General features: G+C 46.6%; 4 protein-coding genes and 1 non-coding gene across 5 annotated transcripts; 4 read left to right on the forward strand and 1 right to left on the reverse strand.

The window, feature by feature from the left end:
* Positions 1-177: 177 nt before the first annotated feature.
* On the forward strand, positions 178-1,766 carry F4812DRAFT_173686 (HSP20-like chaperone). The gene is made up of 4 exons (XM_047929973.1): positions 178-575; positions 761-1,153; positions 1,283-1,294; positions 1,393-1,766. The coding sequence occupies exons 1-4, from the start codon at positions 554-556 to the stop codon at positions 1,569-1,571; spliced, it is 606 nt and encodes a 201-aa protein (XP_047793632.1). The 5' UTR covers positions 178-553; the 3' UTR covers positions 1,572-1,766.
* Positions 1,767-2,869: 1,103 nt separating this feature from the next.
* F4812DRAFT_455431 (uncharacterized protein) lies at positions 2,870-4,984 on the forward strand (the record flags this gene model as incomplete). Its single annotated transcript, XM_047936821.1, has 2 exons — positions 2,870-3,093; positions 4,918-4,984. 2 exons carry the CDS (start codon positions 2,870-2,872, stop codon positions 4,982-4,984), a joined length of 291 nt encoding a protein of 96 aa, XP_047793633.1.
* On the forward strand, positions 3,787-3,883 carry F4812DRAFT_t23. Its single transcript has one exon. It is a non-coding gene; the product is annotated as a tRNA-Thr (tRNA).
* Positions 4,985-5,616: 632 nt separating the features above from the next.
* On the reverse strand, positions 5,617-6,837 carry F4812DRAFT_413543 (uncharacterized protein). Its single transcript, XM_047932800.1, has 2 exons — positions 6,377-6,837; positions 5,617-6,317 (listed from the first exon to the last, which is right to left on the reverse strand). Exons 1-2 carry the CDS (start codon positions 6,777-6,779, stop codon positions 6,259-6,261), a joined length of 462 nt encoding a protein of 153 aa, XP_047793634.1. The 5' UTR covers positions 6,780-6,837; the 3' UTR covers positions 5,617-6,258.
* A 7,288-nt stretch (positions 6,838-14,125) lies between these two features.
* Positions 14,126-15,288, forward strand: F4812DRAFT_173938 (uncharacterized protein). The gene is made up of 2 exons (XM_047929975.1): positions 14,126-15,128; positions 15,192-15,288. Exon 1 carries the CDS (start codon positions 14,611-14,613, stop codon positions 15,085-15,087), a length of 477 nt encoding a protein of 158 aa, XP_047793635.1. The 5' UTR covers positions 14,126-14,610; the 3' UTR covers positions 15,088-15,128; positions 15,192-15,288.
* Positions 15,289-15,514: the final 226 nt, after the last annotated feature.

The raw sequence follows: 15,514 nt of genomic DNA on the forward strand, positions 1-15,514 counted from the left end.
TAAAATACTAATAATAATAAGGATAGGTAAAACGGTGATATTGAAAAAGGACGTCCACCTGCAAGTTTCGGTAGAGCTTTCTTAAGCTGCTTGGGGGTTCTTCTGCCTTATTGATGGAGATACGAAGGCATTGGTTGTACTGGTGTACCTACATGTACAAGACAAAAGTACCCACGAAGTCTATGCCCAATTAGGCCCTATTCTCTTACAGTGCGAAATTACCGGTGAAAGCCCAGGCAGCTACCCCCCGTGCAAATCCAAATCTAGCCCTGTTGCTTCCGCCGCTTTCGTGCGGGTTCGATATTCGTCGGAGGGGTGCATCTTAAGCTTTGGAACAGCCTCATACCTACCTCTTTTTTTTTCTATTTCTTAAACTATCCTCCCACAAAATTCTAACAAGTACAAGATCAATCTACATTTATATTTAAAACCCCAACTTTTGAAAATCCATTTCACCACCCACGACCCTTTTTTCAACAACATCCATCCCTACTTTGCCGACGTCATATCCAATCACCCCACCAACAAATTCAGATACCCAATAGCAACCAACATGTCGCAGGTTACTCCCGAAGGTGAGTCTAGTACCTGAATTAGCGAGCCTCGATTCCCAGCTCTGTTGCAGAGGACTGAGCAGAGTCAACTATAACTGAGTCGATGTCTATGTTACTTACATGGATATTCGATATAATTATTCTATATTCTATAGTTATACTATAGTTAAGAGTATGTTTAAGCTAACAGGTATTCCTCCACTTAGTTCTATGGGCTCAGCGCTCTTCCAATACGGAACCCGAGAAGAACTTCGTCTATCTCACCATCTCGGTTCCCGATGTCCCCAAGGAGAATCTGAAGCTCGACCTTCAGCCCACAGGCCTAACCTTTACCGGTTACTCCGAGACCCTGAAGAGAACGTATCATCTAGAACTGACCTTCTATGCCGAGATCGACCCCGCTGAGAGCAAGGTCCACCACACAGCTCGCAACGTCGAGCTCAAGCTACGCAAGAAGGAGCTCAATGACGAGTACTGGCCGCGTCTTCTCAAGGAATCTAAGAAGGTCCAGTTCGTGAAGACCGATTTCGACAAGTGGGTTGATGAGGACGAGCAAAATGAGGCTCCCGAAGACGATTTCTCACAATTCGGTGGCATGGGTATGTGAACTTCTATCATCTACAGTCTACCCCCTTTAAACACATATACTTTGAAATCGAGAAAAGAAAAAAAAAATATTGGAGTCTCGTCTTTACTAGAATTTTGTTGCTAACAATTATCTTTTACAGGAGGCATGCCAGGTATGGGTACGTAACCTTCAAACCCCTTGTCCTACGGTTATTTCAGGGGCCAAGATCAACCCCCAGCAATGATAAGGAAACTAACATGTTCACATTAGGTGGTGCTGGCGCTGACTTCGGAGGTATCGACTTCTCTAAGCTCGGCGGTGCCGGTGGATTGCCTGGTGGTGAGGATGAGGAGGATGAGTCTGACGATGATATGCCAGCTCTCGAGGGCGAAGAGGAGGCCAAGGAGGAGGCCCAGGAGGAGAAAGACGCAACCAAGGTGGCCGCATAAACTCGATTTCTGCAGGTTATAAGGCACTAATCGTTCCGCGGTTACCTTGTGCAAAATCTATTCGTCGTGCCCAGACCTGAGAATGTGGTTAAGGCGATAGGAAGGAGTAGCAAGTGGTAATGCGATTCAGATATGTTTCGGGAGCCGGTGGGCTATTGGCAAGCTAGGACGTCAGGTTACCTGGTACTTTACGCTGGAATCCGATTAAAATTTTATGAAGTAATTAAGCATGTTCCGTCAGATGGTAGTGCCAAAGATTCATACGAGCTCGACGGGTAGCAAGGAATACATTGAAGATTTGGAGTCAATCCCCGTACATTGACCCCATTATTCTGGCTACACAAACCATGTCGTCCCACGCGGTCTATCTACCGCCATGAAGATCTGCTTATGTGCAGAATATGTCTTGAATTTCGGCAAGCTAAGGCAGCCGCAATTCCCCATGCCCTGCATGATTGGTTACGACCGAACCCCCGAACCTGTAGTTCTCTGGATGGTGTGACGTTGATGCCCGTTGTCAATCTTTTGCCTCAGCTCCGGGCGAGATGTCTCATAGCACGGTCGATAATCGATAGATCCGAGATCAATATCTATGTGTATATGTCTCTCTCCGATGTTCATTTCCTTGATTCACACCATCTTTTACTTGGGACTGTCTCCCCGAACGGCATCTTAACTTTAAGATATCTGTCAAAGTGCGAGATTCTGGCCGATGCCCGTTTAGCGAAAAATGACTCTTAGGAGGTCGGCTGTCTCTTGCATCTGAACTACAGAATTCGGTGCCTTATTTTAGCTCCCGCTGTTGAAACATGTCAAACTTATTATAGTATGTACCTGTTACTCTAAGTGGGTATTTGGTTCCCCCCTGATGAGGTGCCGCAGGAAAGGACCCAGTCCCTCGGGCCTCCGCTCGGCGGATACATCTGCAATGCGACAGGAGGAAGGCATGTAGGTAGGTATCTTGTCCTGTGGCGTACTTGCCTCTGTATAAAAAGGTATGAAAAACTCCGCGTGGGAAAATTTTGATTTCTTCCCCTTTCCTCCGGTACATACAGCCACATACAACCAACAAATAGAAAATATTTACCCCTATCTCTCACTTTTCCATGTGTTATGCCCCCTAGGCATCTCATATATACCGTTCATACGCGCGAGCTGAAGAATTAGGTACTATCTAATCTATCTTCATCCTCCAAATAGCATACTTTCCTTCTCTAAACATCTACTTGCAATCTCCTACGTCCTAATCCTAATTCAACAACACACCCAAGTTAACAAGTAGCAACTACCTACCCACAATGTCCCACCCCATGAAGAAATCCACACGTTCACGGATTAACCTGACCACATCCACGCCCATCCAGTACTCGCAGTCACGGGCACAGAACAACCAGCCGTCGTGGACAGCAGCAGACGCAGCTAAAGCCTCGAAGAACGGCGCATTCCTTACCCCTTGGCCCCCTAAAGAACCATACTATACTCCGGCAGTTGACCTTTTCGGTCAGGGGCAGAGCCAGACCGGGTCAGGAAGACCTTGAAGTGTAGGGAAGCCTCACAGGAGAGCACAAGTCCCCCCGGACACTCGAACAGGCGTTAGCGTTGAAGAGGGCTTTGGGAGGGGGGCAGAGTCGTGTGTTCTTGAGGGTTCTACAGACTTTCCACGGTGTTGACAAGTCATACACAGGTGCCTAGGTTGTCAGGGGATAGAGAATCAGCGAACTGGCTGTGTACGATGAGCATGGAGTTAGGGGTGTGATAGGACGAGGTGGCTTTAGACTGTAAAGTACATTTATAGGGGCGTATGGAAGGTTAGATCGCGGTATAAAGCTGAGTCTTGCCATGGGTGCTTGAGGGATTTAGTTAAGTGCCTTAGAGATAGACAGTATGGGTTTATAGAGGAACTAAATTAAACAACGAAACCAATACTGAACTTACTTAGGTCCTAGGTGCCTGCCTACCTCCTATGCTAGACTGACGGCTTGGCTTGGACACCAAAGCATTATTAAAATCAGTTTCTCAGAATCTTCGGTTGATGCCTCCAAGTATTCAGTAGTCCACGTGGTACACCTAGGCACTCATACCTACTCTCCTAAGAACCGCTTGATATTTTCTTATATGTGGATTCACGATTTTTCATTCCATAAGACCCCATTCGGTAGTAGTATACCTAGTACATATGCAGACTTTTCCAACCGACTTTCACCAATCCACACACGCCCGCTTGGCACAGCGGTAATGCGCCTCACTAGTACTTTCAAAGTACTACTAAGGAAGCTATGAGGAGATGACTGGTTCGACTCCAGTAGTGGGCAGTTTCATTTTTTGCCAATTGTTTTTCTTTATTTTTTTCTTCTTTTTCACCCCTTTGGAAGTGGGCCGGTATATTTTTTGTGGGCTCTATACGAGAAATGAACGAATAGCCTCAATTTCTTTTTGGCTTGTAGCCCTACCCAAGCGGGAAGGCTTAGGTAATACGAAACAAGCGGTCTCCACACCGCGTTACATGAGCCACTCGTTTAGCGAATTCATCAGCCGTTGGAAGGGGGCCATGGAGAAGGGAGCTGATGTCGAAAAGTTTAATATGTTCTATTATGTATAAAGTTGCTCGAATCATTCGCAACTACCCTCAGGGACCTGAACTCAAAGAACTTAGATATTGTTTATTGTGTTGTGTTATGCGTGTGAGGTCTAAATTAGCTACACAGCGCTTGAGAGGGTAGAGCCTCATCCTCTGTAATTCAGGCAATGCTAAAACAGGGTTTAGTGAAAACCTGTTCGGTAACACCGTCTATGAACAGGGTCTTAAACGTGTGGACATATTTTATCATGGATTCTTGTTGTGGTGAACTCTACAAGTTGGCGAGGAGAAGGCTCAAGTCTTTGGTGAAGGGTTTGAATCATTTGAATCCATATGATGATGTCGGCAGCATCCCAGACTATCCATTGTATTATACACTTTGTTCTCATAAAAATGAGAACATATACATCTCTCCACGGACCACGGTAAGCTCTTATATCGGTATCACCTCAATATAATCATGGAATTTTCGTTGAAGTCTATATTTTCTTTATTTCCTATATATAATACGTTAAATAGGTACTTAATCTCACCACCATCCATGTTTAGCCAATGGCTAATGATACCATTCTTATCTCTGTAGGTGGAAATACCTCTGTAAGGTTTGAACCAATGTTGGAACGAAGATTTATTTTATATTAAGGTAGGTAGATATAGATAATTACTTGATATCAGCTTTTAGTATTCAAATGGTAGTTTATTTAGACCAATAGTAGCTCGTGATTGAACATAAGTGGTTGACAATTGAGAGGTATTCATTAATACAAGGCTGAAAGCAGGTGCTAAGCTTTTGAAACCAGCTTCACCTACCGTGATTCGTAACATCGATGCCTGAGATGGAGGGCTATATCACGATGCCTTAAGCGCGTAACGTTCCCTTTAGGTTTGAGAATCTTCATCACGCAATCTCAAGGTTTAACGTGGGCGGCAATCCTTGGGGGTGCTTTATCTATAATGGCTGGCTGTTAAGGCGCGTGAGAGCTATCATCGTGCTATCGGACCCCCGGACATATATATCATTAGCGCATGAGTCTTCCTTCCACCACCAATACTTGCGGCGCGTCTGCGTCGTCGTGATACCTATCACTTACTAGTGAGTTGGAATGAAAAAGTAGAATAGAGAAGCTGGTTTGGGTCTTTTACTAGTAATATTCCCTGCGGTTGTCTTTGGTTCCTAGTAATTCTCTTAACAGAAGCCAGAGCTTGGGGGGTATAATATTGCTACCGGGTCCTTACCTAGCAGCCATATACGGAAAGTAACCCGGGCTCGATTGGAGCTAATAGCTCTCCTGCGGCTCCGCGGTCCGCATGGGGGTTGGGTGGGTAGGACGGTCATGTGTTTAAGGTCTTAGTAGAATTCGTCACATCCCATCTACATCCCATACATCCCCATCCCTTTCCCTATCACTTCGTCACAATCACGCACATACACTCGGAGTTAAGACGCTGGGGGCCCTGACTTAAAGCTAAGCTAAGCTAAGCTAAGCTCAGCTGCTGGGGGGATTGCGATTGGGGAAGCCCATTAGGCACTTGCAGCTCACCGGCCGCAGCCACATGTGTAGGTATATCACAAGATGTTCATAGTAGTATGTACACATGGCATAAGCGAATCGACGCCTCGTCACTCGGGACAACGCCTTTCCGAAATGTGACATATGCGCAATTTGTTGCCATTACTTCATCAACTGCTAGGTTTAATCTATACCTAGCCATCATGCCCTATCGATAGAGATCACGAAACCGCATTTGCTTTCCGCTCCCGGGCTCCGCTCTTCGGTGTTTGGGAGTTGATGGTATGTCTCTTCTCCGGGCCAATTGGTCAATGGCTTCCCGCTACCTACTGCTAGGCTACCACATATGTGGGCATTGTGCCTGTTGCTCACCAAACCCAGCCTATCCTCTCGCGACGCGGTAAGGAGGAATGCTGTCCGATCAAGTTGTGTATGTGATTCATCATCTACACCACCTTAGATTCGCCGTGAAAGTTGGGTCGCATGCCGCCGGCTGCAACAAAGACGACGATGAAGACGACGGCGGAATAAAAGAAAAAGGAGGGAGGGTGTCGTCTCTGCACTTCTGCTTTACCCCGCGCATTGGAGTTCGCGCAAATCAGGAACAGCATTCGAAGCCATCGCGGCCCGTGAGTGGTTTGCCACGATTGTCTAGGACTGCAGCCGAAGTTAAAGGTAGGTATAAAAAGGGCTACCGTACATACATATGTACATACATACGTCCGTCTTGCCTTGCAGACGGGGAAGCGCTTCTACGAAAGCAGGAAAGGGGCCAAGAGGGCAGGTAAAGCAAGGCGAGACAAGACAGGCAATGCCATTCATTCCATGGAAAGCTAGATAGCTTTCCCGGACTTGCTTGGGTCTGAGAAGAGGAGATATATAACCACTTAACCTAATACGCAAAGTTGCGTTCAAAGCCCAGCAATGAATGATTGCATCGCATCGCATCGCATTGGACCCTGCAAAGGGAAAAGCCGCGATAGCGCCCACGACAACCGACGGCCGTGCGCACCGCGCAGTGGAACGAAACAGGGGGGAAAAGCCAACCAGCCTTGAACAGCAAAACGCATTTTTATTTCTTCTTTCTTCCTTGTCGAGAGATACATATGTATCGCACATTAACTAATAAGCTTCTACGTACATACCTACATACATACCTACATACATACCTACATACTAGGTACCTACGTAAATGGGAAAATCTTCAGCGATATATTGGGCCTCAATGCTAGTCCAAGGCGCTGCTGCGGGCGGGAGGTTGCAATCCTGCAACATGAGCGTATGGATTTCTATGCTCCGATGCAGTGCAGTGCGCACGGGAAGGGAAAACAAGAAATGAGGTTTTGGTAGGTCTTGGATTTATGAGAAGGAAAGCTCTTCTCGCTTAGAAAAAAAGAAGAAAAAAAAAGTCACGAATGAATAGAAGCAGTTTGTTGATTTGATAGGAGAATAGCCTGCCTAACGTTAGGTTAGGTTGGGTACCTAAGCTGAAGTAAAACATATTAGGTATTGTCGTCTAACTACCTCCTGGCCATACTATACTCACATTTGGTTGTCTCTGGAAATATGGCCAATTCTGGAATGTGAGTTGTGCAACATACGATTTCCAGGTTCGAATTCGCTCCAACGCACATTCTGGACTTTCTCTGGATTAAGAATTCAATCCCGTAGGTAGCTACCTACCTGAGCTAGCTTTTCTCCTCCGTCACATATCTTACAAGAAGTAAGAAGTAAGACCTGCCTACCTATAATAGAGATGTGATTCGACTGGGGGGTAGCTTCGCTGCTTCATTGGTACTTTAAAAGAAGAAGACAAAAAAAAAAAGCTTGGCGTGGATCCATTACTCGGGTAGAGGGTGTGTGTGTGTGTTAAACGAGAGAAAAGCTCCGGGGTTTGAAGACGGCTATCAGATTGGTTACTTTTATATTTGGTCGTATTTGGCCCAAAACGATAGATCCCGCACTTGTTGCATGTGTTGCGAGATCAAAATGCAAGAAACTCTATATCCTAGCCCTTGCCCGGTGTAAATCGATTACCGCTTTGGTCGGTACGCGCTTCGAGGCGTTCTGTCGTATGTATTATAGGTCAATCTGGCCAACTGGTCGCGTACACATCATCGTCAACCTTGCCGACTCATTGGTAAAACCTGTGCCGGAATGAAGTAACATAGAACCGGGTAGCATTTCACAGTGCTTTATTCTATTTCATTTAGAAACTCCAACCTTGTTGTAGTAGATTTTTAACTAGATTATCAAGTACAATGATCGAAAATCACAATATAATATTGGAGAAGAGGAGTAGTTTTACGATACATGCTACACCCGGTACCTAAGGTACCCATGCACTTACGCATCTCCCGGGACTTGTTGAAGATGAATCCGGGGATAATTAACCTTATTATATTATCTCAACTAAGCGGGACAATCTCGCCGGCGGCTTTATAACATAAGCCATAAGCGAAAGTAGTGAACAAGGGATACTTCGCTCCGCGAACATTGGCGGCGCGACATCGGCCCTGCGGAGTATGTCCTACGGGGTAGACGGCTCTTAATACCTTGTGTTTTTTTTACAAGTTTTATCGTGTATATGTGTTCTATATGATTCTGTTCCTTTTCACACATCACGGATATTCGCGGATCCTCGACAACAAGGCCCGATTCCTACGTTTCTGCCACATGGACAATTAACGTGGTAGATATTAGGACGTCCAGGTGACAGGAGAAAAGAGTCAGAGAGAAAAATAGGAAGATACAAGATGACGTCGTCGTTTCAACTACCGCTTCGGCATCCTCATGCGAGACACGAAATCAATATTCAGATTCGCATCTGATACCGAACGTTCCAGGTGTTCGTTCGAATCGCACCGCATGAGGTCTCGCGTACAGGATCGCATTTTGTCGTGGATGAGGGAAATTAAGTCGAGAATCCCACTCCATCCTCTTTTCCCGCAACCGCAATTGCAATCACATATGATAGAGGGTAGAGATATCCACGACGCCGAATGCCGGAGTTCTTCGATTTGCTTAGTAGTCCGAGATCTCTGACCGACTTATGTAAGATCGGGCTGGACAAACCTACACACCTTCTTCCCATGGTGTGAGAGATGGGAAATGAAAGATGGGATATGAAGTATGGACATGGGAATGCGGATGGGAGATGGGAGATGGGAGATGGAGGATGGGGGGTGGTGTTACATGATAAACTCCGACGTGGGGTGATATCGATGTTCACCCTCCCAGCCCTCCATCCCAATCTCGAATTCCCCCCAATCAACTTTGTTGGGGGGATCCAGTAGCTAAAATCGTACATTGTATAATCAAGTACTCTACTTTACACATGGAGATCAAGCAATACCTAGCAGGTAATTGGAACAATAATTCTATTCATGGCTCGAAGGAATCGAGACATCACATGTTGGGTTGGACTAGAACCTGAAGGAGGACAAGGATGATAAAATAGATTCCTCTAGACATGAGACTAGCCTGACAAGCGTTTGAAGATCTGGGGAGATCAAGGGAACGTTGATGTTTGCTCGTAAGGCTTGTTATCCAATAACGTGCGTTTTAAAGCCTGATCATCTTCCATGGTGGGACGCCATAACGGTTGATCACATCGTTATCACCAACATACTAGCATACCTCTAACCTCGATGCCGTATCGTAACTGTAGGTACCTTTCACATCTGTTGACAATACATACCTAATATCTTAAGGTAGATATACATACTATCAAACGGAAGAGGTCCGAATTCCCTTTCGGCTTTGCTCTCAGTAGGAAATAGAAGAAACCTTCTATAGCTGTTGAAACAAGTTCATATATTCAACGTAGCAGAGCTGCGTTTACATGATGGTACTTTGGAATCATCCGAAATATACCGATTTCTTTCTTCCAAAGTTACACCTTGTAACCAACTCTCAATCTGAACAAATGAATTAGCTGATCGCTGCGCCGCATTCCTCTAGGTCTCGTAGGTAACTGCCTCATGGTTTACGTTGCACATGGCAAACATATGAGTGACTCCTCGGTACGTCCCAATGGCAGTGTGTGAACGATACCCGCTTATGAGTATTATGGTAGGCAACCAACCGGGCTGTGTGGCTTCTCGTGATGGACCGTCGGGTGCGAGCGGACTTTAGTTAGTGGATGGGCTCCGACAAGTTCCTGAACATCATCTCGTGTCCAGTTTGGTTCTGGCTCTGGCCTTTTTCTTTGTTGTTGTGTTCCCATTAAAACCTACCATCGTAATAGAGTAGTATAGCGTTAGGTAGCGAATGATTTCGTTTTTTTTTGGTCACCAATAATGGGCAGAAGATGGGCAGTAAAATATGGCCCAATAGCATCGGCTATTCCGCAGCGCGACTCGATTTACTACCAGTTAGTAGCAGTAGTGGACGGAGTCGACATGATTGATACCATACGTGATATATGTGATATACGCCTTCGCAAGGAATTTCGCGTATTTCGTACAACTTTCTCATTCGATTAACCTCGGTCGAATCACGGGAAGAGCAGTTTTCCCTACGAGCGAGAGAGTGGGCATTGCGGTATCGCGCACGCGCGCCCGTCGCGGTCGGTGCGGGACGCGAATAGCGCTACGACTTGTCAAAAGGAGAGTCATATGGGAATCTTGAAATAGGTGATGATCTACGCCGGGCCCTCTTCTTCTTAAAAGCAAACTAGGCTCTCTATCTCTCTCTCTCTCTCCCTCCCCCATGGGTCTATCCTAGTGTACTCCTCCCCCATAGTTGAGACTTACTATTACCCCCCCTCCCTAAACCCTTTCCGGGTGGCTTTCGGTCGCGGTGAGCTTGCCACCGTCTTGTCTAGACTTATCGGGAAACCCGGAAAATCCGGGGATAGCAAGGTTTAATTGGTGATCTTGACTTAGTCTACCAAGGTACTTAGTCTTGTTGTCGGAGTCTAGGGAGTTTGATAAATACCTGTGATAATGAATGGGTACCGACAGCTGCAAATACGAGGCGGTCAGCGCGCGGACCCGAAAGAGTCCAAGCTTTTCTGATTCTTTTTTTCTAGAATGTCGTTGCTGCAACCTATTGGTTCTAGTTAACGCATTTGTTACCTGGCTACCTGGCTTCTGGAGGGCAAATCTTAGGTACTGAAGGTCCAAGTGGTAGCAGACCTGCACGCATCCAATCCACCTAAATTACAGCAGCTACCCTACCCCATCCTAGCTCTCTCGTTCGTGTCTCTGTGCCTGTGCCTGTGTATGTGTACGTGTGTGTTTTTGAGGTTGTCTTAGGTACGTATTTGCGCATGCCAGCTGCTGGCTGCCTATCGAGGCGCCGTTCCGACTATACACTTACTATTGACGGGAGGTCGATACAACCAAGGTTGTAATATGTACAATTGCGTACGACGCCTGGCCACAACGAGAACCGGATTTCATGATGGAAAGGGGAAGCTCAACAACAACAATAGCCAGCGACAGCTATGGCAACAACCTAGAACAACATGATCGCAAATAATAGTAGATTCTAGATGTCAAACCCGAGGGAGCGGACAATTTCGTTTGTAATCAATATATCTGCACAATCCAAAACCCGAAAATACTACACGAAGGATTAGAGTAAGCAAGAATCGTGAGATGACAACTTGAATCCAAATGCTACGGCTACGGATATAAAATGTGTGTTACGTAGGCACGCGTGAGAGTACATTCCAACGAGGATAGCAAATGTGTTTGGAATACATTATATCGCACCCACACTTACACGCGCACACATGTATCTTTTTTACAAATAATTCCATAGGCGGCATCAAAAATGCGGAGTGGTGGTTGCATCTGAGTCATCTAGAGGTGTATCGTAAACGGTTCTCGTCTCGATTACATACGGGATCTTGATCTCTTGGGTGGAGGAGGGGGATTTGGGATTTATTTCTTACGCACATATTTTTAGGCACAAAATCAAACGCCGAGGCACATGGGAAAGCACATCATCTAGCGGGAGAATCTGGTCGCAGGCGAAAATCTACACCACACTGACAGGTTAGTAGACCGCGAAAATCCCACCTATACGATTCGTCCGTCCGGGCAGGCGGTCAGAGGAGAAATGCCGGTATTGGCCAAACACGAACGAAATTCGTTGTTGCGGTCAGTCAGCCAGCTCACACACACACCTATATTTCCCTTTCCTCGTTGGACAGCGAGCGACCTACCTAAGGTACCGAAGGAGGAAGGTTAGCTATGCCCGCGCGTGAATCCGCCAGCCAGCACAGCGCAACTTATTTGCTCAGCCCGCCGGGAGATGTTGCTGACGGTCACCGTGGCGTAGAGGAAGCCAGTTGCGAGATGAGATATGATACTCACCTATACATTACTACGACCACCCTGTCGTCATAGCGTCATAGATGTTGTCGTTGATATGAGCCAGAGACATAGGGAGGGGGTTAGACATGGAACTGGAACACGGGGAAGTTAGGTATGTATTACCATTCATCCCACCCTTGTAGCAATCAAATGAAATAGGTAAATCAAATTTTTTTTTTTTGGCTCGGGTCCTCAAGTCCTTGTTGGGGTTTTTCTTTTCTTGTTATTTTCCCTTCTCCCCCAAATAAGGTGGCGCTCGGACGGCGCAATGACGGTACAAAAGAAGAAAGAAAAATAGGGGGCATATACTAAACGTTAGCCATTATTGAATATGAATATAACTAGCTGGGGGTAGGGGTAGTAGGTAAATGAAGCAATGCAAGCCAACGGGACGGAAGGTGGAAATATTCTCCCATTTTAACATTTTAACTCGTGCCCGAGGTGAATTGGCTGCCCGAAGGGCCAACCGAAGCCAACCAAAGAGATGCCAACAGGTGCGCCTCCTTCGTCAGACGAATATAGCGTTGTCATAAGTAACAAGAATAGCTACCTAGGTGGCTAGCTTAAAGCTGGAGACCTGTATTGTTGCGTATCTGAAGTACCTAACCTATTGTAACGGATCCTTCGAAAAAGTACCCAAAAACAGAAGCAAACGGTGCTGGCTTCGGCGGCACAGGAATTCCCAACGTGTAATTAACCACCCCCAGTTCTAGTTCAGTGTCTAGTACCTATTATCCGTCTACAGAGTAGGAATAAATTTGCGACTTTCGGCATCTTGCGAGCCACTACCACGTTGCTTCACTCGTCGGAAGTAGAAGGAATTAATCATACATCCTACCGCATTAGGACTTCATTAACGTCGCTTTTGTGTGTAGTAGATTACTCTATTTTCTCCAGTAATCAAGTAGAATATACCATCTCGTTACGGATGTTGTATTAGTTGTATTAACCTTCCGGCTGGTACCTAATCTACATCCCCAACGCCACCCCCAGCTTTTTCCCACGCGTTGTATCAATGTATTTTTTTTTTTTTTTTTTTTTTTTTTTTTTTTTTTTTTTTTTTTTTTTTTTTTTTTTTTTTTTTGGTTTGTTTGGTTTTGTGACCGGTATGTAATGTACAAGCACGAGCGGGCGGAACGGGCTACAACAAAAAAAAAAAAAAAAAAAAAAAAAAAACTGACCTGTAAGGTAACCCCTGGAACTCCGGCAATAGGGCCTTTTAACCAGGATACAGGGCACAGGACAGGCCTAAGAGAAGAAAAAGAAAAGAAAAAAACGATAGGGCTAACTACCTAACGTAGCCCTGAATAGCTAGGATTCTCGCTGCACTGGGAAGCGGGAGATAGACCCGGCCGCGGCAGTCGGATAAGAATATCGAGTTGTGGACCTCGTTGAACCCTGATCGTCATCCTACTTTGCGGTACGCGGTTAAGATATTCCACGGATCCATGGACCTTGTTTGATGGGGCCCTGCATTGCAAATCCCGCAGGCCTGGCAATTCCAATTTCTTATTAGTTTTTTAATTCTCTTATGAGCGTTTTCATTCTTTCCCTTTCCTGCGTGTGGGGACTGAAGCCTGCAAGCGAAGCATCGGAGAACAAAGGCGAAGCCCAACGGCGTGCTGCCAACAATGTTGTACATTAGGGTAGGGTAGGGTTTAGGTAGGATAGTTATGGATCACAGTCCATAATGACCTTGGACGTACATAGATAGTACAGGATGCGGCGCTGCTTAGCTTCGCTTTGCTTTACATAGTACTCTACTTTTAGTACGTCCGTAACTAGGGAACGCCCAAAACGTTGGCTACCTACCTATGTATTGTACAATACAATAGAGGTAAGGTACCTAACATTTTGGCGGTGTCAATCCGTTTACTTTTTCGGCTGATGTGATTGGTAGGGCACAGCTCGGCGATGAGATACTCAGGTACCGCCTAGACGGTTGCAGAACGACGGGACGATTGGGAAATTGGGGACGAGATGGGGGTTTCAAAAGCTGACTCCAGTTAAGGCGGTCTAGGCTGACTTGGTGGTTGACACCTATTTCCCTGCGTCCCGAGCCACACCCAACGCCTTCACACCCCCCTCCCCCCCCTTTCGCGTATCCTTGACAAGGCGGTCAGCCAGGATTAGCTATTTGCAACGTGGGGTGGGGAACAAAGGGGACGGGGAAAACTGGAAAATTAAAGCCATGTACTCTATGTACCTCTTCTGGTAACGGTCAAGAAAAAAGAAAGCCCTGCTGCCTCCGTGCGGTGATGATTCATATCCACCACCACACCCACCGATTGTATATATATGTTCTCATGGCCGTCCCATGCGCTCCCGTCCCATGCCCCCATCTCCATTACTCGATACCCCAGATTAGTTACTAGTAGCCATAGAGCAGTAATACATAATATTCTATCATCATCATCAACAGCTCTCTACTAGCTTTTCTACTTATACAAGCTGGAATATCTGTCATCGACTAGTCGCATCTACTGACTTCCACACGAAAATCGACCCGCCTATTGCGAAATATCCCGACTTGAAAGCTGCTACTATTTGAAGGAAAAAAAGGAAGATCTTCCGCTACTACTACTACTACTACTACGGAAACCCACATTACATCACTCAAAATGTATAGCCCATACGGCTCTTATAGCTCCATGAGCGAAGCTGCTCAACCGATGGAGATCCCAACCACGAGCTACCTCGCCCGCAACAGCGTCTACAGCGCGAGCTGCGCGTTCCCATCGTGGCCGCGCCGCTCGTCCCTTACCGACTCCGCGCACGAGGAGCGAGCGACGTCCTACCTCTCCGACGACGACCTGTTCCCCTGCGACATGACGGAGGACGACGCGCACAGCGTGTCGAGCGCGGGCAGCACGACGCCCACCTCGCCCGTCGTCGCCAACGAGGTCGACCTCCTACGCATGCAGCGCGAACAGATGGCCATGCAACGCGAAGCCATCAAGTTCCTCCTTAGCGAGAAGGAGCGCAGGAAGCAGCAGCTCAAGCGCCAGCGCCGCAGCAGCGGCGGTAGCTCTAAGAAGAGCAGCCCCAAGTCCTCCAAGTCGGCGCACCTCGATGCCATCGCCGAGACTGGCGAGTGAGCATTTGATTTCTGGTTTCGTGTCGATTCAGCGTTTTTATGGTAAGCTCATTACATTACATTACATCACATGTCATCAAAACAGCAAGCTAATACATCATATAGAAGTATGACTACCTATACATTTACGACTATTATGATGATTATACCCCCAACCCAACCACGATACCCCCTTCCCTTCCGGATTCACACGTCGCCAAGATAGACGACCAGTGACGCAGCGTCGCGGAGCACATTTTGTTCACATGCTTCGTCCCCGCGCCACGGCGGATAACGGCGACGAAGTGTGCTAGTGCACACATCAATCACATCATCCAACTTACAGCGGGCTCGCCGAGGAATGAATTTCACACAACCTCTGGCATCATTGCCACCCGCCACTACCACCCACTATCACACACCCCTTTTGATTATTTGGGAAATATCGA

This window comes from Daldinia caldariorum, assembly GCF_022478825.1.
Source record: "Daldinia caldariorum strain CBS 122874 unplaced genomic scaffold F4812scaffold_2, whole genome shotgun sequence".
NCBI lineage: Eukaryota > Fungi > Ascomycota > Sordariomycetes > Xylariales > Hypoxylaceae > Daldinia > Daldinia caldariorum.

What these genes read in the sequence shown, in the direction of transcription:
- F4812DRAFT_173686 (XM_047929973.1), top strand. Translation starts at nt 554, where the DNA reads ATGTCGCAGGTTACTCCCGAAG. An exon ending in GTCGCAGGTTACTCCCGAAG is followed by an intron (nt 576 to 760) that starts GTGAGTCTAGTA and finishes TCCTCCACTTAG; the next exon opens with TTCTATGGGCTCAGCGCTCT.
- F4812DRAFT_413543 (XM_047932800.1), bottom strand. Translation starts at nt 6,779, where the DNA reads ATGTGCGATACATATGTATCTCTCGACAAGGAAGAAAGAAGAAATAAA. An exon ending in GCAAGGCAAGACGGACGTAT is followed by an intron (nt 6,318 to 6,376) that starts GTATGTACATAT and finishes CTTCGGCTGCAG; the next exon opens with TCCTAGACAATCGTGGCAAA.
- F4812DRAFT_173938 (XM_047929975.1), top strand. Translation starts at nt 14,611, where the DNA reads ATGTATAGCCCATACGGCTCTTATAGCTCCATGAGCGAAGCTGCTCAA.